The following is a 24,414-nucleotide window of genomic DNA, read 5'->3' as shown; positions in this document are numbered from 1 at the left end:
AGGTGAGAGTACACATCCTTGTGGAGAGCCTGTTGATGAACAGACTTTTTCAGAAAGATTGCCATTCACTCTCACTCTTTGTGTCCTGTTTGTTAAAAAGTTGAGGATCCAGCCTACCAGGTTATTGCTTAAATCAAACTGTTCTAGCAGCCTTGTGGTCAGAATATGAGGTTGAATTGTATTAAAAGCTGAGGAGAAGTCAATAAATAAAAGTCTGGCATGTGAGCCATTGTTATCTAAATGCTTAAAAAGTAAATTAAGTAAAGTGACTGTGGCATCTTCCACCCCCCTACGGGGTCTGTACGCAAATTGCAGAGGGTCAAGTAAACGCTCTGTTTTTCTCAATATTTCAGACCTCACCAATTTTTCAAATACTTTCATCACTATTGATGTGAGTGCCACTGGTCTGAAATCATTAAGGGTTTTAGTGGTGTTCGATTTAGGAACAGGGATAACCACAGCATCCTTCCAGACCTCAGGTACTAATTGTGCCTCTAAAGACTTGCTAAAAATGTGATGGAAAGGAGTACTCAATTGCTTTGCACAGGTTTTGAGTATGCGCCCACAGATATTATCTGGACCATGACTTTTATTAACTCTTATAGAGAGGAATGCTTTTTGCACTTCTGTTTGCGTTATATTAAAATGTTGTACGTCTACTAGCTGTTTACTCAAATTGTCAATCTCATTACTAAAATCGAAAATGTTAAAACGATTGTAAAATTGAACAAGAGCACTGGCCAGCTCAGTATCTGAACTGAAACCATTCAGCATGACTGGGCTGCTGCTCTTTAGATTCTGAAGGCCTGCTATGGTTTTCATACTGTCCCAGGCTGACCCAAGGTTGTTTGTTGCCATCTTGTTCTCCAGTTTGTATTTATAGTCTCGTTTTGCTTTGAGAATTCCTATTTTTAAATCCTTTTTTGCTATTTGTAGTTCAGCAATGTCACCCCCCTTAAAACATAAGTTTTTTCTCTGTAAGCTATCTTTAACAGTTTTAGTTATCCATGGTTTGTTGTTAGGGTAGATTTTCACCTGTTTACATGGAACAATCATGTCTCTACAAAAAGCAATATATGAGCATGTCACATCAGTCCATTCATTTAGGTCATCCCCACAGGACTTTTGAAACATTTCCCAGTCTGTGCAATCAAAGCAATCTTGCAAGCATAATACGGATCCATCGGTCCAATCCTTAATTACTTTAATTTGAGCTTTATGTCTTTTTAGAACAGTTTTGTATGTTGGCAGCAAATGCACACAGTTATGATCCGCTGAACCCAGCGGCGGTAAGGGCAGTGATTTGTACGCGTCTTTTATAGATCCATAACCTCGGGTTAGTGGAATAAAACCTGCTCCCGACCAGGTTAGGTTCACAGAGTAGGTTACTATGGTTACTCACTCTAAGTATAATATACCTTGATTTCTGAAACGGGCTTGACTTACCCCGCGGTCACGGGTTTGATATACCTCGCATTCTGAAACTGAAAACCCAGAGTATCCCGTTTTCTGGGGTTAACTTACTCTGAGTTTGCACTTACCCTGCTTTCTGAAACGGGTCCCAGGAGAAAACACGGTTACAAACAAACACTCAAACTTGCAACAAAACACGGTTGGGTTAAAACTCGAAACATCAAGGATTTAACCAAATCTCGCGATAATCTATGAATACAGTGAACGAAATATCACGACATCGAGACGTGCCGGTGGGCGGGAACAGATGGTAAGAATGCGATCTCGCGATATACTTAGATGAGAACCCATAGGAGAAGGGACTGGTAAGTGAAATCTCGCGATGTTTGGATGTGGAGCAGCAGGAAAGAGTGCGATGTCCAAGAGAAAGCAGCGTCGAGTGTCTGACGCGACGTTATTTCATCGGTTTGCGAGCATGAAACACAATTAAAGTCTGTTTAAGTGTCGCGCAGGTTCAGTAATGGAGGTCAACGTGAACTGTTCGTCTCCTAAAGAGGAGGGCGAGCTGGAGGACGGGGAAATCTTCGACGATGAGCCGCAGAGTCAAGCGCGGCCTCCGCGACGCGCCCGAAACAACCGCGCCGCGCTGAACAGAAGAGGCCGTTTACCCGGACACATGATGAAGAACAACAACATCGCTCCGGTGATCCCGCGCCCGCTATTCCCACCCGGGCTCCGGCAGGGCTCCGGCTTCTGGGAGCGCAGTCACGACGCGCTGGGCCCATTCCGGTACCGCACGCAGCGAGCGTCAGGATGGACGCGCGACTGGACGGAGCGATTCGCGGAGAATCGCGGCGGCAGAACAACGTCAGAGTCTCCGTGCAGGAAGCGTATCCTTACATCACACCCGCGTGTTTTTGATGAGTAAAGTCATGTAATGTTGTCATCGAGGCCTGTCAATCATGTGGCGAATGACGTCGTGCTATGACGTCATCGCAGTGTGCTTTCCTACAATGAAAACAGTTATTTTGATCGTGATCGTTCTTTCACAGTTAAAGAGACTGCGATCTGTTCATTCACGTTCATGATGATGTCATGACATAGTCTGTTTGTCTAATAATGACGTAGAAAGGTCAATGTAGATCGTGTACGTCACATGAGAAGGAATCCACATGAGTTTGTGTTCGTCTGAGACCTTGTGAGTGACACAGAGCAAACACATCAGAATGTGACCGATAAACGATAAGAATTCAATACTGGAAGCCGATATACAGTATGTACATATTAATATAGCCTTTTCTGAGACTGAAACAAAAGGCAAAACACTTTCAAATGAAAACTTTAAGTGCAGAAAACAAGGTAACCCTTAGTTCTCTTTTTTTCCCCTTGAAAATCATGCACCAAGCCTACTTTACACTAGTTAAGCATTATTTTAACTTTGAAACTGTTCTGGTATGTTTATTAAATAAACAAACTATAGATGTTCTTCCAGAGCAACTCAGAAACCAGTTCTCAACAGCCACGAGTCAACCAGTTCTCAAGACAGAAACAATATGCTTTTGTTCCTACACATGTTACACATTGATAAATATCTACATCATCAATGTTTTGCTAACAGCAGTAAGTGAAAGATCACGACAGAAAGACAGAACTGTGCTGGATTAGAACTGTGAGCAACGTAAACCTGAAGTGGTTTTCCTGAAAAAATGACAAGTAATTTATCGGCTTTAATTTTTATCATCAACCGATAACATTAGAAATGACCATTTATCGGCCGATACCAATATGGCCAATCATTTATTGTGCATCCCGAGTTCTTACACATCATTTTTAGTAGATGCATCGATTGACCGGCCAGAAACAGGAATCGGCCGGTTTTCTCATGATCGGCTGGTCAGTCTCACGTCTTGCCGATTCCAAGCCGATCTTATGTTGCCTGCGGAGCGGGCAGTAACGTCACGGCCGTCTTTACACTCAAAGTCGTACAAAGTAAACTTGACAATGAGCTAACAGTCATGCTGAACTCTGACACATGCTTAAACTCATATTGAAGTCATTCATTCTATTTAAAACAAACCCGATTGCTTGTCTTACGTTAAAACTTTGGCATTTCACTAAGGTCAAATTCGACACGACTTCTACCAAAATATAAAAAAATGATTAAATCGACTAATATATGTGATTTATTTACTGACACAAAATAGTGCAAATACATCCACATCTTTATAGTACTTATAAGAATTTTTTTATGTCTATCTAAATGTATGGAAGAAAATTAGATTTTATATACACTGACAATCGGCATCTTTCACTTATAATAAAATCGTAATCGGCAAAGACAATTGCAATCGGTGCATCTCTGATTTAAGATGTTTTAGAGATATAACATTTATGATGAATGTTCAAAACGTTAGAGACAATTCAGTGACGAATCTGACGTATTCAACAGTGTCGCTCAGTGTTCTGCTGAGATTATAAATCATGGAAGATTTTTGGGTGAACTGTTGCTTGAACACAGTGATGCTACTGTAATTTTAGGAGCTATAATCAAAATATGAACGGCATCATGTACAGACAGATATTTACAATAGCATGTAGACCGTCCTAGTGCGGATTGATGTCATCATTATTACACTAGTTTAAACGTGTATCTTTTAAAGTGAATTTGGGGAGAACTAAAGGGATGAGTCTGAAACATGATTAAAACTGTTCTTAACAGCTGTTCTCAGAGAAAGCAGGGGGCGGCAGATGTCAGGTGAGAAGAGTGGTGGGCAGTGTTTTTAAAGCAGAGACTGTAGATGAGAGCTTTGAGGATCTGCTCATGAAGTACAAGCAGATTCAGCTTGAGCTGGAGTGTATCAGGAAAGAGGAGAGAATGGCTCTGAAAGAGGACCAGGACGCATTGGATCAGAGCCCGGTGGGTACAGACTCCGACCCGCCGGACATGAAGCCAGAAGTGCCAATCCCTGCCATCACAGAGAAGAAGGTTTTTCAAGCGTTTAACCTGAGGCCGCTCAGACAGAAGCTACTGACCCCCGGCGAGAGAGACGCTCTTAATGCCGGCTCCGTACCGGACGTCCAGTTGCAGGAGGATGAAGAGACACAGAAAAACAGCACCAGTCAGAATGATGGTAGAGTCTAGTGGTGTACACACTACACAGCTCTTGTTGTGTGTTTATGTTGGTCATGTGAGCTCAGCACTTGTGTGTGTTTGTGTGTCAGGAGTGAAGGATGAAGAAGACTCTGAATCGGATCTCAACATCTCTACTGTGAGTGAAGAGTCCTCGGCTGCCTGTGGAAAGGTAAACATCTGTACACATTGAACTGATCAGACACATCTTCCTGTCCTCATTCAGGTCAACTGAAACTCTGCTCACCTCTACACACATATGTGCAATGACTGTCTGCCCAACACAAATGGAGATTAAGCTTTAAAGTAGTAGTAGTAGTAGGGTTGTTACTTAAATCAAGCTCAAGACATGACTTTTGGCTGGATTTTGATGTCATGAACACACATGTCTGTGAGAAAAACACTTATTGGCTTATGGTAACACTTACAGGATTGCAGCCAATTCAGTCCTCCGTGCATTCTGGGATGTCAAGTCACCTTTATTTATATAGCGCTTTTTACAATTTTCATTGTTACGAACACCAGTACAAGAAACATATTGACTTTAATCAAAACGTATGAGGTTATGCAAGTCAAAACAAAAAAGGTGAAAACACAGAAGACAGACACAGACACACAGATTCAGATACACCCACAAACAAAACACTCCACAAAACAAACACACGCACAGGGGCCATCACCTAGAGATAAGGTGAGAGAAACACAGGTGAAATATAAATTCCTATATCGTAACAGTTGATTATCTGTATTTTGTTCATGTTTAGTTAGTTTAACGTTAATTAAATGACCTTTGAGAGGTTTACGCATTATTTTATGTTTGCTAGACCGGGGGACAGACACAGTCTATTATTTTATGATGTTTGGGAGAAGGGATTATCGCTTGTATCACAAAATCACCTCATATAGCAAGCATGGCGCAGATTTTCAGCGCTTGTCATTCTCTGCACTGATAGCAAACATGTGTGTCAGAAGGATGTGCTTGTGTTCCTGTTTACGAGTAGATTTGAAAATAGTTTTGTTGTGAGATCTGCTCTTGTACTATACTGCACAGCATTGTTAGGTGATGTTTAAGGAAAATGTCCATTCATTTGACTATTTTTGGCTTGTGTTTTGAAAATTATGTTACCCTGTATTTCAGACATTTTGCACATTGTGACTTGATTTTGGTTTATTTCGATTTATTTATTATAAAGGTATTTTCTGTTCTAAAGAAATTCTGTAAATTCAGTTGACTACAGGCAAGACATGACAATTCTGATTCGACTATGTAAATCCTTAGTCGGGGACACCCCTAATCGAAAGTTTTAGACACATGTCACAAAATCTTGCATGTCTTTGCTTCATAAATCATATTTTTGCCGGCACCGTGCATGTCCTTCTGCTGCCCCACTGCCATATAACGACAATGACATGATCCCTGTTGCAGAACACCTCTGTGAGATTGGTAGTCGAATCAGACTCCTCCTATCCAAACATCCAATCTTTGAGTATTCGGGGTCATCCCTAGTTTAAACGCAATGGACGTTCTTTGTTTGTTGCATATTCCTGAGTACTTGATACATAAAAAGTAATCAAGGATTTATTTTAATCTGCGTAGTCTAAATGAATTAAGTAATCCGGACAGCCTGAATTACAACCATGTTAATAATAAAGCAAGTGAAGAGGCTTAGTTTTAAATCTAAACAGTGTTAAAGTTACATATATATATTTATAAGTATATGAAAGTAACGCCAAATATTTATTCACTTATGTTTTCGTGGTAGATAGATATAAACCTGCTGTGTGAGACAGATGGCTCAGATCAGAATTTGTATTGAATTCTCACAAACTACACCGCTTTCATATCCATATCATCACGATTGTGTCATTTATTGTATTGGAATTGTTTCAGGTGAAGGAGGATGAGGATGATCTGTCTGAGCTGCAGCTGCGACTCTTGGCTTTGCAGTCGGCCAGCAGAAAGTGGCAGCAGAAGGAGCAGCAGGTGATGATGGAGAGCCGAGAGAAGATCACTAAAGCTGTAAAAGTGTCTCAGGACAAAAGCACTTCTCCATATGAAAGAAACAAAGTCACCTGCCGAGAAAATGCTGTGTGCAGATCACAGGAGAGACCACGAGCAGCCAAACCAGCAGTCAGAGTCAAGAAAGCTGCTTACCTGAGTAAGACACATTCTTAAAATGACTGATATCAGTAAATCACCATCATTTGCTCTACACACACTAGTAGGAGAGTGAGACATGTGCACGTGCAGACACATTCACTGATATGAGAGTGTGACACACACACACGCGTGAGAGCGAGACGCATGCATTCACACACACACACACACACACACACACACACGTGAGAGCGAGACGCATGCATGCGTGCATGCATTCACACACACACACACGTGAGAGCGAGACGCATGCATGCGTGCATGCATTCACACACACACGTGAGAGCGAGACGCATGCATGCATTCACACACACACACACGTGAGAGCGAGACGCATGCACACGTGTGTATTAGTGTTGAATGAAGTACAAATGTTTGTGTTTTGTAGATAAGCAGGCATTGAGAAAGCAACAGCTGCGCACATGGAAACTTCAACATGAACAGCAGACACACAAGCAGGAGGAAGAGGAGGAGAGGAAGAGGAGGGAGGATGAAATCCGCAAGATCAGAGATCTATCCAATCAGGATGAGCAGTATAATCGCTTCATGAAGCTGGTGGGCTCCACACATCGATCCCGAAGCAAGGTAACTTCTTCAGCTGTGGTGTCTGTGTGTGTTTCACTGAAGTGGTTTGTTGTTGTGGAGTCTGATTTGAAACACTTGAATGTGCTATTATGATCAAGTTGGAGAGTTACATTGATAAATAAGACTGTAAGGGAGTTCCACTTCCATCACGTATCCACGAGAGCATGTGATGCATGCGTGTTGAGCAGTATTTCAATGATGTCTTTAGTCACGTTCTGGGCTTTAAGTGTACGAAGAGAGGTCCTAGTGTTATGAAACCCTGTGAGGGTGACTTTGTGACATGTTTGTTTCTTTTTTGGGTATTCTCAAGTCCGATACACAGAACTCTCATGGGTTCAAACACGTGACTTTCAGTGGTCATGAAGAATGAATAATAATAACGTGTGATGTATAATCCTATGAGACATGTTCATATAAGGATCATCACATGTACAGTTTTGTTTTAATATCATCATTATCAGTCTTCAGATGCTGATCACAGGAAAGTGGTTAAACAGACTCTTGACACATCAGGAAATCTCTATCAGTATGATAACTATGATGAGGTTGCCATGGAGACAGACAGTGAAACGAACTCTCCAGGTACAGTACAGTCAGAGTCATGTGAGCAGGTACATGATTTCAGCTGACTGTGGTTGTGTTTTTTTCAGCCTCCTCACCGTCTCGTGATGTGTTTGTTGGCTTTCCTCTGGAGTCCACACCTGTCAGACAGGTACAGTTACAAATCTCACCTGCCGTCTTCCTGTATATCTGTTGGTTTTCTTCTGCTCATCTCTTGTGTTGTTACTCGCTTCAGGGTTTGGGACAGCAGGCGGAGTTTTTCCGTTCGGCTCCTCCCCCTCCCTTACCCCCTCTGCCTCCTCCGGATGAGAGCGAGCAGCCGCCCAAACCTCCGTTTGCTGATGAGGAAGAGGAGGAGGAGATGCTGCTGAGAGAAGAGTTACTTAAGTCTCTGGCCAACAAAAGAGCTGTAAAAGCCGAGGTGAGACATCTTAGCGCTCGTGCGCTGCGTGTGAACATCATTTACACCAGAACATAAGACGTATTATTAAACTGCTTCAGCTGAAGGCAACACTTCATCACGACTGTATTGTCTTCATGTTTGTAGGATGTGTCCTGTGGCAGCGGACCGCTGTCTCCTGCTCTGAGATCAGCGGTTCGTCCCAACACCAGAAACAATCTGACGGCTGTCAGCCTGAACACAATCGTCTCTAACACGCGAGTACTGAAGTTTGTGCGCGCTCATCCCGTTCCCAAAGCTCAGTTTGTGGTGAGTTTATGCTGGTGTTGGTGTTTTGCCATTCAGTTGATGAGAATCTGACGTGTGTTTGTGTGTTTGTTAAAGTTACCTCGACACAAGACTGTGGTGGTGCGTCTAAATGCGTCTGATGACAGTGATTCAGACGGTGAGAGCTGCAGCTCCACTCCCAGCGTGTTTGGAGGACTGGAGTCTATGATTAAAGAAGCTCGCAGGACTGTTGAGGTGCGTCCGTGTGTGCGTGTAAGATGTGCACTTCAAAAAATGAATGTCTAAACATTCTTGAATCAAGAAGCATTTTCTTAATGAGCAAACTAATCTAAGAAAGTAAGTCTTGTTTTTAAGGTCAACCTTATTTCAAGATTATTTTTCTTACTCCGTTTGCATAATTTCTTTCTTGTTTTAAGCACAAATTGACTGAAATTTCATATTTTTGTACTAAAAAGACTTATTTTCTTAGGTAATTTTGCTCATCAAGAAAATGCTTCTTGATTCAAGAATTTGTAGACAATTTTACTGGAAAACAAGATAAAAAGACTAAGTAAGAAAGACATTTTTTGCAGTGTGACTGAAACCTGCTTTTACATGAATCTATGACATTTTTCTTAAGGCTGCCAAACCGAAGCATTCCATTTCAGAGAAGGAGAATAATCCAGTGAAGATCAGAGATGAGATGATCAGGTACAGTCAGATGTTCAGGAATCACTTCACTCTCTCGAGTCTTGTGTACAAACACTGACGGATGGATCTGTCTGTTGATATTGTTTGATTGTGAACACTGTTGTTGTGATCACTGGAGTGCAGTAAGTGCTTAACACTCATGTCATGTGATGCAGGACCAGCAAACTGGCCGTTTCGTCTCCTGTGGGTTCAGACTCTGAGCAGGACCTCATGACAAGAGCTGCAGATCTTAAAGAGAAATGCCATGAACACAAGTCAGTCCCTCTACAACACACTCACACATACGTTTGATGTTTCTTTTCCCTGGTCAAAGGGATTTTTATAGCTACCCATCACACACTTGAATACTTGATTCTGATCAGGTGTGCATTAGGAATTTATTGTGTATCTGATATTTGACCTGTGTTTTGAATTCCATAACCTTTTATGTTTTACTTAGTCATTTTTTTTCTTGTACAGCTGCTTTGTAACAATGAAAATTGCAAAAAGCGCTATATAAATAAAGCTGACTTGACTTGACTTGCATTAAAAGCATTAATGCACGAGTAGTTCCACTTTGATTACATTTCAATTTAACTGAAAAGATAACCATCATTTTCACCTGTCTGGTCAAAAATGACACTACAAACATCGTTAACTTGGCAAATGACCATAGTATTAAAGTCAGGATAATCCACAGCTAGCTGTGCGTTAAAGTATCTTGCGGAGGCAACCACCCTCAACTCCTTGGCCTCCAGGGTTTTAATGCACGGCTATCTGTGGTTTATCCCTTACATAGACATTATGTTGATCTGGTGTCTTTAACACACGCATGATTGTAAATGTTGTGTGTAGAAGTCAGTTAAGTGCAGATGAGAGTCTGTTGAAGCAGCTCCAGCAGCAGGAGATGAAGAAGAGAGAAGCCCTAAAAGCAGCTGAAGCTAAAGTCGCGCGTCTGAAGGAGCAGCTGCTCGCCTCTGAGAAGATCGCCAACGCTAACAGACTCTTGCTCAAGAAGCTACATGAACAGGTCTGTGTGGGAATATCCCCTTAACATCCTGACACACATCTAGCATGTGTAGAACAATCTTCACCGGTGCACGGTAAAGACACACAACAATAGAGCTGTGTTTTGTGTGTGCGCAGGTTCAGAGAGTTCAGAATCGTGTGACTGTGAAGAAGAATCAGTGTATGAAGCTGGAGAGAGATCTGGCTCATGTTCAGATGTTCAAACGCTGTAAACCTACAGCTCTTCAGCACTCGGTGAGAGCACGGCACATGCAATTCGGTCAGTGACGGTGTAAAGCCATTGTGTAACCGCTGTGGTCTTTTGTAGCCGCTGAAGGTCCGGCGTGTGGATTACTCGGACACTCATTACGCCGAGCTCATCGCGCAGAAGAAGCGTTTGCAGCAGCTGGAGTCTGAGTACGCCAGAAAAATCGAGAAGCTGAAGAAGGCTCAGGCGTTACGTCAGGCCGAGCCGCGTGCCACCGCCCCGCAGGCCTTTCCATTACCCCAGCCCTCGCTGCACGACCTGACGCAGGACAAACTCATTCTGTCCAGTGAGGACATGGAGGCCGAAGACGACGAGCAGCAGATTCCCGCCACCGCTGCCAACCGCCGGCGATCCTTCCGTGAGTCCGGCTCCTTCACCAAACCCAACCTGAGTCATCTGGAGAGCCCCGTCGCATCTCTGGTGCCCGTCAAACACACTAAGGCCTCTACCTGCGACAGCGCCGGCGGCGGTCTGCCCGAGCTCCTGCTGGGGTTAAACGTCGAGGATCTCAGACGGAGATATCAGATGTGCAGCGGACTCTCTGACGTCCTGCGGGAAGAGACGCGGTCACTCCGCTGGCTTGCCAATCATGTCCAGACTCCGGCCAAGGTAAAGACATGACTTAAACGCTGGTGTCACAACACAGCGGGTCAGATGTTTCAGCGATCTCGTTGTCTCTCACGCAGGTGCCGCAGATGGACTTTGATCCGGCGGTGGCTCATCAAAACAGAACGGAAACTAAAGCCGAGCCGCTTGGGCCGTATCACAGTCCTCTACTGCTCTTCAAGTCTTACAGGTGCGATGACGTCAGACATCATTGAGGGCTTTTCCACCATATATGCTGAACCATTCTTGTTGCTTAATCGTTCCGCTCCGTACCGATCCAGGGCTGCCGGTCCGATAACGGACCTTTTTATAATGTAAACACAAGAGACTGAGCTAAAACTGGAAAACCCCTGCTAACTATTTTGGCTACTGGTCTCAAGGCATCTGCCAGTGACCCGTCCTGAGTGGCATCGTCGCTACACGCATTCTTTTCATGCTGAAACTTCCGGGTTTTGTAATCATGTTGTGCCGACTCAGCTTAGAATGGTTGTAGATGATTGTGGAAAAGCGCTCAATTAGTGGCATCAATGTGTCATGAGACATCACTTTGTGTTTTCACACGTTTCACAGGTTCAGCCCATATTACCGGACCAAAGAGAAGCTCTCCCTGCGCTCGCTGACCTACAGCAACATCATTCAGCCCAAGAAGTGTTTCTGTCGCTTTGACTTGACTGGCACGTGCAATGACGACGGGTGCCTGTGGTACGTGTGATCCGTCTCTGTCTCTGTCTGACGCCCTGCTCTTTACACATTCTTACACGTGTGTGTTTCAGGCAGCACATGAGAAACTGCACGCTCACGGACAGTCAGCTCTTTCAGGATATCCTGTCCTACAGTCTTCCTCTGATCGGCTGTGAGGCCACCAGCAGCACCAGTGACATCAGCAGCGCCACAGGTAACATCACATCCTGTCCTCCTTTCGTTCATCACTCAATGATCAGCTGACTGTGACGCTGGTGTCCACAGAGAAATACATGAAGAGGCTGCTCGGGCCCAACAAGGATCGGATGGGAACCGACCAGAAGGCCGTTCTGCTCGTGAGCAAAGTCAACGAGAGTTTGAGACACAGTGAGTGGTGGCGCCGACACCTCCTGTCTGTGTTTGAGAGGTTTACTTTAAGACTGATGGATGCTTGTTTTTCTTGGTCAGTTCCTCCGTTCACCACATATAAAGCTCAGAGGAGATGGAGACCTGAAGCTCCGACACCCAAGACAGACGTTCAGGATGATGAACATCACAACGGTGTGGACGTCACACTTCCTGTTCAGCAACACGGTCAGAATCACATCTACTCTTTCATCTTCTGCGCTTGACGTCTGTAATGACAGTCGGCACGTTTGAGCGATGGTGTGATGGCACGTGTGTGTGTGTCTGACAGACGCTGGCGTTCGGGAGCGGTGGCCTTCCACTGACGTGTGTGTCACTCAGGATGATAAGAGATATTTTGACAGCGAGACGGATGACATCAGTAATCTGGAGACCAGCGTGCTGGAGAGCCCCAATGATGTTCAGCTCTGGATCAAACTGGCCTTCAAATATCTCAACCAGAAAGAGACGTGAGTGACATCACTCTGACATCATCTGTGTGCGATTATCTGTTGTGTTGTGCGTCATCCGTTGTGTGTGTGTGTAGCTCGGCATCAGAGTGTCTAGACGCGGCTTTGAACACGCTGTCTCGAGCTCTGGAGGACAACCGCGAGGACGCTGAGGTGTGGTGTCATTATCTGACGCTCTTCTCTCGACGAGGCAGCAGGGAGGAGCTTCAGGAGATGTGCGAGATGGCCGTGGAGCATTCGCCGCATGATAACGTCTGGTGGACCGTGAGTTGATCTCCGCTCACACGTGTGGGTTTGGGCCGCTCTAGTGGGAGACGAGCGTTTTATCGTTCCTGTTCTTCTCTTGCAGTACATGAGCGTGGAGAGTGCTTTTGAAGGCAAAGACTTTGTGTGCGCTCGTCTGATTTCTCATCTGCTGGAGACGTCACATGACGGCAGGTCAGAGATGGGCTCGTTTCAGCTGTTGGAGACGCTGTTGTTCAGAGTTCAGCTCAGCGTTTTCACGGGTCGACCGCACAATGCTCTCAACATTCTGAAGGTGTGAAGGCGCGGCTGACATTTGCTCTGCTCTGTCTTGTGATCTGTTGTATGATTTGGACTCTTGTGTTTAGAGCGCACTGTATTTGGAGTCCAGGCCGAGCATCGCTGATGGCTTAACTGTGGCGCATCGCTGTCTGATGTGGTTGTCGTATATCCACCTGACTGAATTCAGATGTCTGCCGTCGTGTCTGTACGATCCCGCCAAGTCCAACCCCTCCCGGATAGTTTGCGCAGATGTGTTCCTCATTCCCTGGAGAGCTGCCGCAGACTTCCACAGCCCCGCTGACATCATCATCAGTCTGTTTCAAGGTGAAACCTGTTAGCAGTAAATTGACACGTCTGTGTGATGTCAAAACTGTTTAGCCTGTGGAGATGGTTAATGTGTTTTGTGTAGATGCTGTGATGAAGTGTACAGATGAGCGGTTATCGTCCAGCGAGCAGATTCAGACGTGTTTCTCTCTTCACTGGAATCTCATTCATCTCTACAGACAGCTGGACAGGTATGAAGAGAGCACACGTGTGTGTGTGATGATGATTGTGTGCTTCAGTGACCTGCGTGTGGGTTTTTTTCAGAGGTCAGGAAGCTGTGGAGTTGTGTGAGCGTCTGTTAGCCGCGTGTCCGCTCTACTGTCCTCTGCTGGAGATCACCTCCGAACTTCACGTGTCTTTAGGATGTGCAGATAAAGCTGTAGACCTGTGGACAAGTGCTCTGTCTGAGCGCCCGTGTGACGCTTGTGTGTTTTATCAGCTCATTGTGTGTTTACACGCTCAGGTGAGAGTTATCTGATCTATCATGTGATGCGCCGCTGATGTTGTCACACTCATCTCTGTGTGCGTGTGTGTGTGTGTGTGTGTGCAGGGGAAACAGAGCGTTATGGAGGACCTTTTTGACAAGTTCACATGCTCTTTTTGTGAAGCTGTTCCTGATACGCTGACGTCTGTGGATGTGTTACGGTAACACACACACAGTACACTAACAATCACATTTGGCTCCGTGAGGTGATCAAGCCGCAGTCTTCCCTCACATTCTCAATGACTACTTTTACATGTGCATCAATAATGCAGCTATTTCCAATAATCAGAGGAAGGACTTCATTACAGTAAAAGCGTTTTACGCCACATATGTTACTTCCATCCATCCATCCATTTTCTACCGCTTATCCGGGGCCGGGTCGCGGGGGCAGCAGTCTAAGCAGAGATGCCCAGACATCCCTCACCCTAGACACTTCCTCCAGCTCTTCCGGGGGGACACTGAGGCGTTCCCAGGCCAGCCGGGAGACATAGTCCCACCAGCGTGTCCTAGGTCTTCCCTGGGGTCTCCTCCTGGTCGGACGGGCCCGGAACACCTTCCGGGGAAGGCAGCCAGTAGGCATCCAACACAGATGCCCAAGCCACCTCAGCTGACCCCTCTCGATGTGGAGGAGCAGCGGCTCTACTCCGAGCTTCTCCCGGGTGACCGAGCTTCTCACCCTATCTCTAAGGGATCGCCCAGCCACCCTGCGGAGGAAGCTCATTTCAGCCGCCTGTATCCGGGATCTTGTCCTTTCGGTCATGACCATAGGTGAGAGTAGGAACGTAGATTGACCGGTAAATTGAGAGCTTCGCCTTGCGGCTCAGCTCTTTCTTCTTACTGCAGAAGCTGCACCGATCCGTCTGTCAATCTCCCGTTCCATCCTTCCCTCACTCGTGAACAAGACACCGAGATACTTAAACTCCTCCACTTGAGGAAGGAACTCTCCACCAACCTGAAGTGGGCAAGCCACCCTTTTCCGACTGAGGACCATGGCCTCGGATTTGGAGGTACTGATTTTCATTCCAGCCGCTTCACACTCTGCTGTAAACCGTCCCAGTGCATGCTGAAGGTCCTGGTTTGAAGGGGCCAACACGGCAACATCATCCGCAAATAGCAGAGACGAGATCGTGTGGTCCCCAAACCTGACACCCTCCGGGCCCCTGGCTGCGCCTAGAAATTCTGTCCATAAAAATTACGGACAGAACCGGTGACAAAGGGCAGCCCTGCCGGAGTCTGACATGCACTGGGAACAAGTCCGACTTACTGCCGGCAATACGAACCAAGCTCCTGCTTCGGCTGTACAGGGACCTGACAGCCCTTAGTAAAGGACCACAGACCCCATACTCCCGAAGCTCCCTCCACAGGATGCCACGAGGGACACAGTCGAATGCCTTCTCCAAATCCACAAAACACATGTGGATTGGTTGAGCAAACTCCCATGAACCCTCCAGCACCCTGTAGAGGGTGTAGAGCTGGTCCAGCGTTCCACAGCCTGGACGAAAACCACACTGTTCCTCCTGAATCCGAGGTTCTACTATCGGCCGTATTCTCCTCTCCAGAACCCTGGCATAGACTTTCCCGGGAAGGCTGAGAAGAGTGATCCCCCTGTAGTTGGAACACACCCTCCGGTCCCCCTTCTTAAAAAGAGCGACAACCTCCCCGGTCTGCTATCCCAGAGGCACTGTCCCCGACCGCCACGTGATGCTGCAGAGGCGTGTCAGCCAACACAGCCCCACAACATCCAGAGACTTGAGGTACTCAGGGCGAATCTCATCCACCCCCGGTGCCTTGCCACTGAGGAGTTTCTTGACTACCTCAGTGACTTCGGCTTGGGTGATGAACGAGTCCACCTCTGAGCCCTCAGCCTCTGCTTCCTCAATGGAGGACGTGACGGTGGGATTGAGGAGATCCTCGAAGTACTCCTTCCACCGTCCGACGACATCCCCAGTTGAGGTCAACAGCCTCCCACCTCCACTGTAAACAGCGTTGGTAGGGCACTGTTTCCCTCTCCTGAGGCGCCGGACGGTTTGCCAGAATCTCTTCGAGGCCAGTAGATAGTCCTTCTCCATGGCCTCACCAAACTACTCCCAGGCCCGAGTTTTTGCCTCCACAACCACCCGGGCAGCAGTCCGCTTGGCCTGCCGGTACCTGTCAGCTGCCTCAGGAGTCCCACAAGCCAACCAGGCCCGATAAGACTCCTTCTTCAGCTTGACGGCATCCCTTACTTCCGGTGTCCACCACCGGGTTCGGGGATTCCCGCCTCGACAGGCACCGGAGACCTTACGGCCACAGCTCGGACTCAATGTCTCCAGCCTCCCTCGGGATCTGGTTGAAGCTCTGCCGGAGGTGGGAGTTAAAGATCTCTCTGACAGGAGACTCGGCCAGGCGTTCCCAGCAGACCCTTACAGTACGTTTGGGTCTGCCGAGTCTGTCCAGCTTCCTCTCCTGCCATTGGATCCAACTCACCACCAGGTGGTGATCAGTTGACAGCTCCGCCCCTCTCTTAACCTGAGTGTCCAAAACATATGGTCGTAGGTCAGATGAAACGACCACTAAGTCGATCATCGACCTGCGGCCTAGGGTGTCCTGGTGCCACGTGCACTGATGGACACCCTTATGCTTGAACATGGTGTTCATTATAGACAAACTGTGACTAGCACAGAAGTCCAATAACTGAACACTGCTCGAGTTCAGATCAGGGGGGCCGTTCCTCCCAATCACGCCCCTCCAGGTGTCACTGTCGTTGCCGACATGGGCGTTGAAGTCCCCCAGTAGGACGACGGAGTCCCCAGTCGGAGTATTTTCCAGCACCCTTACCAGAGACTCCAAGAAGGTCGGGTACTCTGCACTCCCAATCGGCCCGTAGGCACAAACAACAGTGAAAGACCTAACCCCGACCCGTAGGAGCAGGGAAACAACCCTCTCGTTCACCGGGGTAAACTCCAACACATGGCGGGAGAGCTGGGGGGCTATAAGCAGACCCACACCAGCCCGCCGCCTCTCCCCATGGTTAACTCCAGAGTGATGAAGTGTCCATCCTCTCTCTCGGAGTGTGGTTCCAGAGCCCAAGCCATGCGTAGAGGAGATCCCGACTATCTCTAGTCGGAACCTCTCAACCTCACGCACCATCTCAGGCTCCTTCCCCCGCCAGCGAGGTGACGTTCCACGTCCCTAGAGCTAGCTTCCGTGTCCAGGGATCGGGCTGTCGAGGCACTCTCCTCCGACTGCCGCCCGATCCACTACGCACCGACCCCCTATGGTCCCTCCCGCACGTGGTGAGCCCACGGGAAGGCGGCCCCACGTCGCTCCTTCGGGCTGAGCCCGGCCGGACCCCGTGGGGAAAGGCCCGGTCACCAGGCGCTCGCATGCGAGCACCGACCCCGGGCCTGGCTCCAGGGTGGTGCCCCGGTTGCGCCATACCAGGCGACGTCACGGTCCTTGTTATTTTAAACATCATAAGGGGTTTTTGAACCACTCTTAGTCTGACCCGTCGCCTAGGACCTGTTTGCCTTGGGAGACCCTACCAGGGGCATATAGCCCCCGACAACATAGCTCCTAGGGTCACTCGGGTACTCAAACCCCTCCACCACGTTAAGGTGGCGGTTCAAGGAAGGGGAATGTTACTTCCATTCAAATGAATTCAAAGTTTCTATTTAACACCATTTAATGACTGCATAAGCTGCTCTGTAGGCTCTGCCTGTTTCTGCTGCAGTTATGCATTGTGAGACTATTTAAATATATTTACATTTGTGCGCAAATGGAAAAGTCTGAACATTCCATAAGGCTCTGGTCATCTCACTTATAACTGTTATATACTGCTGTAACTGTGTTATGTTGTGATTTCAGTTATATTCTGAGAGTTCCCACTGAAGATTTACTGACGGCACCCACACTCAGACAACACGTTGATGTCACACAACAATTGCCATATCTGCATCTTATTCACTGGTATGGCCAACTGTTTGTCTGTCTGTGTGTGTGTGTGTGTGTGTGTGCCTTTTGTCTGTCAGGGGTGTAAATTGGACCGTTCATCACGATATATAGGGCTGTGCAATTAATCAAAAATTTATGGTAATAGTCAATTACAAAAACAAAATGATCGTGCCGCATTCCATTTAGCAAGGATCCTCTCTGTTCCTGTAGTATAAATCCACAGCGCACACCTTTAATTGAATGGTTCAGCAGTCCTATTTATTTACATTTATTTTTCAGTTAAATTCAGAGTTTAAAAGGCAAGTTTTTTTATTTTCTATGTTGTTTTAAAGGTTAATGAGTAATTGTGTTAAATAATCAGGATGTCAATATTGGCCAAAATAATCACGATTATGATTGAGCAGCCCTAACGATTTATGATGCGTTATCATTTTTTTCTGCCAGTGATGTGATATTTGATGAAACTTTCAACATTTCTGTGATAATACGATAATAATTTTTAATGGATATTTTATTATATTACTTATTTTTAAAGATTACACAAGCAGTTACACTTTTAATGACTCACAAATGCAACCGCAATATATAAAATGAACATTTAAATTGACAAATGGGACATTTACAACAACAAACAGTTAGGATTTTGTGGGGCTGGATGATGTCATGGGCAACAATGTCATTGCATAGGTTTTGGGGTTGCAACTTCAGACCTGTTTTGCTTCTACTTCTACTTTCATTCTGTATTTTAATCCAGCATATTGCCCAATGAAGCTGTTCTCATGTCAATATTTTGTGTTTCATATTTATATATCAAACAGTGTCAAGGTTTTTGTAAACACTGTTTTGTCAGTGAACTGAATGTGCTGCTTCTCCCCGCCCCTCACTGCACAGAGTAGACACTGAGAGAGGCGTTCTCTTCACCGGGAAAGCAAGATTCACACTCACGGGGCACTACTGTTGACATGTCCAACTGAATGAAAGAAAGGTTTATCTAAGAAGATGCTAACCTTGACTGTATGCGCCTATACTGAACAAAAGTTGCTAAAGGGGTCAGAAAGTGGCTAAAACTAGTGAAAGAGTTGCTAACTTGGCAACACTGGCGAGACAAATTAGAAAGCTGCAGCCATGCTAGGGAGGATTTTTGGTGTGATGGCGCGCAATGGCAAAATGATATAGCGGTAACACTAAATTAACAAAAAGACTGACGCTATGTGATGAATGGGGATGTGGAGAGTGTCAAAATAAAGGTACCTCTTATCGATATTTTACCTGTGGCATCAATTACATTTCTTATTATATGATGCATCGATCCATATCCATGTATTCTTACACCCCTACTGTCTGTTTGTCTGTCGGTCTGACTTTGTGTGTGTCCTCTACACTCTTCCGCTTGTCTTACTGTGAAGGAAGTTCTTGGCAGTCGATCTCTCAATTTCTGTGTTTTTTTTACTCTGTATCTGTGTTTGAATGCAGTTTCTGGCAGTCGATGTATAGCGGTGTGAGAGAGGCCATTGATGCTTTTGAAAAAGCTTTGGGGAGTGTGACACAACTGGACATCATACACAAACTCTGGCTGGAGTAAGTATTAGACACACACGTATATGTGGTTTACGAGGACTCGCCATTGATTGACGTAATGATTTTTATACTGCACAAATGGTACTATTCTATTCCCTAACCCTACCTCCAAACATAACCATCATTTTTTAAGTGATTTACATGAAGTGTCCTCGTAAACCATTTTTATGCTGTTATACACATGTCATTATACATGTAAACCATATATACAAGGACACAAGCACAAACATCACTAATATTACAAATGCTGTCAGTCATTATGACGGAAGGACAAGCGTAAGAATCATTTGCTCTAGAGTGAGAACACACAATTCAGAATTGTCTCTCTCACTGTGTGTGTGTTCAGTTATGTTAGGTTTAGCAGCAGCAGTAAGGTGTTAGGACAGCAGCCCAGTGTTCGTGAGATGAAGATGTTTACAGGTCTGGTACACCGATGTTTGGAGACCGTGCCGAGCAGACTCACTTTACCCTTCAGTTCATCACTCTTCTGGAGCTGCTACAGCTTTCACAACAAGGTACAGCATCATCATCATCATTAGCATCATTATCAGCATCATCCTCATTTGCATAATTGTTAGCTTCTCCAACATTAGCTAACATCATTATTAGCTAAATCATTAGCAATATTATTAGTGCGATTTGAAAGAAAAAAGTGATAGCGTGCTAAACAATTGAAATTGTTTAAAAATATATTGAAAAAAACGATAAACAATAATTTGATGTGCGATGTTTACATTTGTAAAATATATATTTAAAAACTGAAAAGTATAATACCAGCAGACATATTTTACATGATTTCAGATTATTGAGTGAGTATCTTCAACACATCCGACACAGTATATCTGCCATCTGCATCAACCTAAAACTTATAGACTATAGACCACTTGGCAAGATGTAAACACTAGTCTAGAAGCACTTCCTGTTTCAATTTTTGTATTTATTTTTAAAAATCTCACATATATAATTGAAACTTTAAGATATTCGTTTAACATTTTGATTCGGTTAAAAATGTTCTTTTAAAAAACTGAAATGAGAAGTTCTTTTGGATCGGCATTGTTTAGGTCCTCCAGCTTTGTTGACTGCAGTGTTCATTTTGACAGAAAATTCTCATTTAGTCCTAGTCTTTTGAATAACACCATTTAGATTGAAGTCATATTTTAGTCATCTGAAATCTTTCAATCTTAGTCTAGTTTTAGTAGACAAAATCTACAGTGGACTAAATGTTTCTCCAGAATTTACTGTCATTGGAAGTATTCATCATCTCTTGTATGGTGGACTTGGAATGGTATTAAGGTTTGAATATGTAATACAGACACAGAGTTAATGGTTGTAATACAAAACATGTATTTTATTTTATTCTTGATGTCAAAAACACAGACAGTGTCTTTTTCACGAAAGATAATCGCACATAAAATAGGCATAAAGCCTGCTATAAAGATAAGGTTTGCCTTCTCCCTGAATGATATGCATATGACATTCCTTCAAGATGAAGTACAATATTATTGAAATAGATAACCACTTAACTCTGAATTTACTGTCTTCTGCTGTCTGTGCAATTCTCCAAAATAATAAAACTATTGGTTTAATGCCACTGCACAAGGTATTTAAATACAGAAAATTCAGTTAATGTTCAAGTACCTCAAGAGAAGTTAAATAACTGCTGAGCTACAATGCCTTGCTACTCTGTGCAAAGACAACACGATTTGAACAGAAAAGATTAGTGCAATTCTCAAATGTAGAATAAAAGATGTATTTGCTGTAATGCCAATTTGAGGACATTGAATGTTTAAACTTGTATTAATTGAGCAAGACAATCGTCTAATCGATACAGTTAAGATGGGGTTTCCTTTAGCTCTATTTTATTCCAAGTTTAGCGAAAACACGTGGTTTATCTGATAAAATAACCTTCGCGTGTATTTCTGGATGAGTCGTCTGTACATGTCGCTTCATGTTGGTGGCGTTTTTCCAAGCGAATTTTGCTCCACACGGTTTACATACGGTCTTGTCATATGTGAAGTGTGACCAGATGTCAATTCTTTGTTTTCGTCCTAGACCTAGCTCTGACATTTCTCCCTCGGAGAAACGTTCTGCCAAATTATTCGTTGAGTAAAGTGTCTGTTATATTTCGTCACAGTCTTCGTCATCATATCTGACTTTTTATTTAGTTTTCGTCCGTGAAAAAGGTTCGTCATAGTCTTCGTCAACGAAATTAACACTGGTTGACTGGCACTTCCATAAGGTTGGCATTGCAGATACCTATGTACAAATGTATAGGATAATGCTATGTCAGTCGCTTTGGATAAAAGCGTCAGCCAAATGCCTAAATTTAAATGTAAATACAACCGATGAGCAACAAGGTTATTTCCGGGAAACAGTCTTGGGTAGCTAGTTAGTTTTTTGAACGATGCATCTTACTATGATGGTTGACCAGCAATGTGTTGTTGTTCAGAAAAACAAACAAGAAAACTTAGTTTATATGAATGCCTTATGTACGAAAACGAACGTTGATGGTATAACTAATGACATTGAAATGTCAAATGCCTAAATGTAAATGTTCTGATGAGAGAGTTCACTGGCATCAGTCAACATCATGATATAAATGAGTGTAGCTGCTCTGCAACAATCTTCAGGTCATGCCAACGGCCCGTCCCAGCAGAGGGTTCTCATCCCATAGCGCCTCCTGCTGTCAACACCATACACAACCATGTCCAGACCAGCTTCTTTCATCTGCTGTAAGGTCCAGTACAGAGGCTAGTTCTTTCTCATGAGCATCATTAAAACCATGCAGTGGATCTTCTGCTGGGACAGTCATCACTGCCCTCTTGAGCGCTGCTTTGACTGCTGTTTGTCTCTCCTCACATCACCACTCATGATTATACCTTACCAGTTCTTGACTGCCCGTCTCTCTCTCACCACGGATTGATGTTCACTATGGTTGATTTGATCAATGCAAACTGTACTGCGTAGTGTAAGCTCTTGTGTGTTTGTTTTTATTACAGGTCATATCCTTCTATGTGGATTGTTTTCCTCAATCCCAGCATTCTCTCGTCCTGGAAAGACTACAGTATATCATGCCAAACAATACAGAGCTAGCCATACGGTATGTACAGTTAACTCAACCCAACCTAATGTACACTAACCCTCTCTCTCTCTCTTTCTCTCTCTTTCTCTCTCAACAGGTAGTGGTCTGGCTTTTGTTGAAACTAGTAACTTTGTATTATTGCTCCTGTATGACGTATCGCTTATGGCTCCCCGAACTCTCTGTAAATGTAAACTTGTATTTATATAGCGCTTTTGACTATTTTCATCTTACAAAGCAGCAGTACATAGAACACATTGACTACAAGCAAAACATTACATTTATAAAAATAGTAAAAGTATCAAGAGCAAAGTGAATAGATACACTCTCATTCTCACAAGACACACAAATTATGCAGTACAGTTCACTCTTACATGACCCAAAAAGACATGCGCACACAACACACACACACACACTCACACTCATACAGCCCACATAGATGAAACACCATCACACACTCGGCAATCACAAACTACCGGGCACAGACACACAACCCATACGCTTGAAACACAGACACTCTAAACTGCACACAGCAAATATGACAAACACACACTGACACAAACCATATGTACACACAGCATTGTATCACAAACACATACACACATAGAAGATAAAAGAACAGAAACACAGGTAGGATATTGTGCAGACGGGGGTGGTAATGATTCACGCAAAATGTTACATTTAAAATAATATTAACAAGTACAAAATTCTAAAGCTGATGTCAGCAGCCCCCCCGGCGAGCAAAACAGTGCAGTCAGTGTGCAAACATTTGAGAAAAAACCCTCAGGAGAACCCAGACCCAGCCAGAGGAACCAGTTCTCCTCTGACACCACTGCTGCACCTCTACAAGCTCCACAGTGCACATATAGACTAAATAAACAAACAGGTAGATGATAAGATGTTAATATTCTAACAGCTTATTGCAGTTGTGATTTTGTTGTGTAGTGGGGTCCATCATCTGGACTGGTTACAGACCTCAGAACAGTGAGAAAAGACAACTGAGAGCAGAAGACCGTTCTTTACCCTTTGATCAGTAATTGGAAGTGTTCCTGGTTCCGGTTGATCTAACTAGTGCAGCCTAAACCTTTAGAGTATTTACACTCACTGGCCACTTTATTAGGTACACCTTACTAGTACCAGGTTGGACCCCCTTTTGCCTTCAGAACTGCCGTAATCCTTCTTGGCATAGATTCAACAAAGTACTGGAAACATTCCTCAGAGATTTTGGTCCATATTGACATGATAACATCATGCAGTTGCTGCAGATTTGTCGGCTGCACATCCATGATGCGAATCTCCCCTTCCACCACATCCCAAATGTGCTCTATTGGGTTGAGATCTTGTGACTGTGCGGGCCATTTTAGTACATTGTCATGTTCAAGAAACCAATTTGAGATGATTCGCGCTTTATGACATGGCGCGTTATCCTGCTGGAAGTAGCCATCAGAGGATGGGTACATGGTGGTCATAAAGGGATGGACATGGTCAGAAACAATGCTCAGGTAGGCTGTGGCGTTGACACGATGCTCAATTGGTACTAATGGGCCCAAAGTGTGCCAAGAAAACATCCCCCACACCATTACACCACCACCACCACCCTGCACAGCGGTAATAAGGCATGATGGATCCATGTTCTCATTCTGTTTACGCCAAATTCTGACTCTACCATCTGAATATCGCAGCAGAAATCGAGACTCATCAGACCAGGCAACATTTTTCCAGTCTTCTATTGTCCAATTTTGGTGAGCCTGTGTGAATTGTAGCCTTAGTTTCCTGTTCTTAGCTGTCAGGATTGCACCCCGTGTGGTCTTCTGCTGCTGTAGCCCATCCACCTCAAGGTTCGACGTGT

At 44.7% G+C, this 24,414-nt stretch overlaps 1 protein-coding gene across 1 annotated transcript in view; it reads left to right on the top strand.

The window, feature by feature from the left end:
• The first annotated feature begins 1,771 nt into the window (after window positions 1-1,771).
• zfc3h1 (zinc finger C3H1-type containing) overlaps window positions 1,772-24,414 on the top strand; it is a 26,401-nt gene continuing 3,758 nt past the window's right edge. Inside the window, exons 1-31 of the mRNA XM_079450709.1 lie at window positions 1,772-2,303; window positions 4,143-4,544; window positions 4,636-4,715; window positions 6,435-6,702; window positions 7,090-7,286; window positions 7,748-7,868; window positions 7,937-7,998; window positions 8,083-8,268; window positions 8,395-8,556; window positions 8,632-8,769; window positions 9,155-9,225; window positions 9,381-9,479; window positions 10,060-10,234; window positions 10,351-10,467; window positions 10,541-11,089; window positions 11,167-11,276; window positions 11,657-11,788; window positions 11,860-11,981; window positions 12,053-12,154; window positions 12,236-12,361; window positions 12,465-12,642; window positions 12,720-12,906; window positions 12,992-13,180; window positions 13,254-13,491; window positions 13,577-13,682; window positions 13,756-13,954; window positions 14,042-14,136; window positions 17,822-17,923; window positions 19,382-19,486; window positions 19,833-20,001; window positions 22,486-22,586. Coding sequence (XP_079306835.1) covers window positions 1,934-2,303; window positions 4,143-4,544; window positions 4,636-4,715; window positions 6,435-6,702; window positions 7,090-7,286; window positions 7,748-7,868; window positions 7,937-7,998; window positions 8,083-8,268; window positions 8,395-8,556; window positions 8,632-8,769; window positions 9,155-9,225; window positions 9,381-9,479; window positions 10,060-10,234; window positions 10,351-10,467; window positions 10,541-11,089; window positions 11,167-11,276; window positions 11,657-11,788; window positions 11,860-11,981; window positions 12,053-12,154; window positions 12,236-12,361; window positions 12,465-12,642; window positions 12,720-12,906; window positions 12,992-13,180; window positions 13,254-13,491; window positions 13,577-13,682; window positions 13,756-13,954; window positions 14,042-14,136; window positions 17,822-17,923; window positions 19,382-19,486; window positions 19,833-20,001; window positions 22,486-22,586 — 5,258 coding nt within the window. The 5' untranslated portion in view covers window positions 1,772-1,933. The remainder of the gene's footprint in view (window positions 2,304-4,142; window positions 4,545-4,635; window positions 4,716-6,434; window positions 6,703-7,089; window positions 7,287-7,747; window positions 7,869-7,936; window positions 7,999-8,082; window positions 8,269-8,394; window positions 8,557-8,631; window positions 8,770-9,154; window positions 9,226-9,380; window positions 9,480-10,059; window positions 10,235-10,350; window positions 10,468-10,540; window positions 11,090-11,166; window positions 11,277-11,656; window positions 11,789-11,859; window positions 11,982-12,052; window positions 12,155-12,235; window positions 12,362-12,464; window positions 12,643-12,719; window positions 12,907-12,991; window positions 13,181-13,253; window positions 13,492-13,576; window positions 13,683-13,755; window positions 13,955-14,041; window positions 14,137-17,821; window positions 17,924-19,381; window positions 19,487-19,832; window positions 20,002-22,485; window positions 22,587-24,414) is intronic.

This window comes from Barbatula barbatula (genome assembly GCF_947034865.1).
Source record: "Barbatula barbatula genome assembly, chromosome: 25".
NCBI lineage: Eukaryota > Metazoa > Chordata > Actinopteri > Cypriniformes > Nemacheilidae > Barbatula > Barbatula barbatula.
Note: the sequence above shows the minus strand (reverse complement) of the source record. Positions and strands in the feature narration are given on the sequence as shown.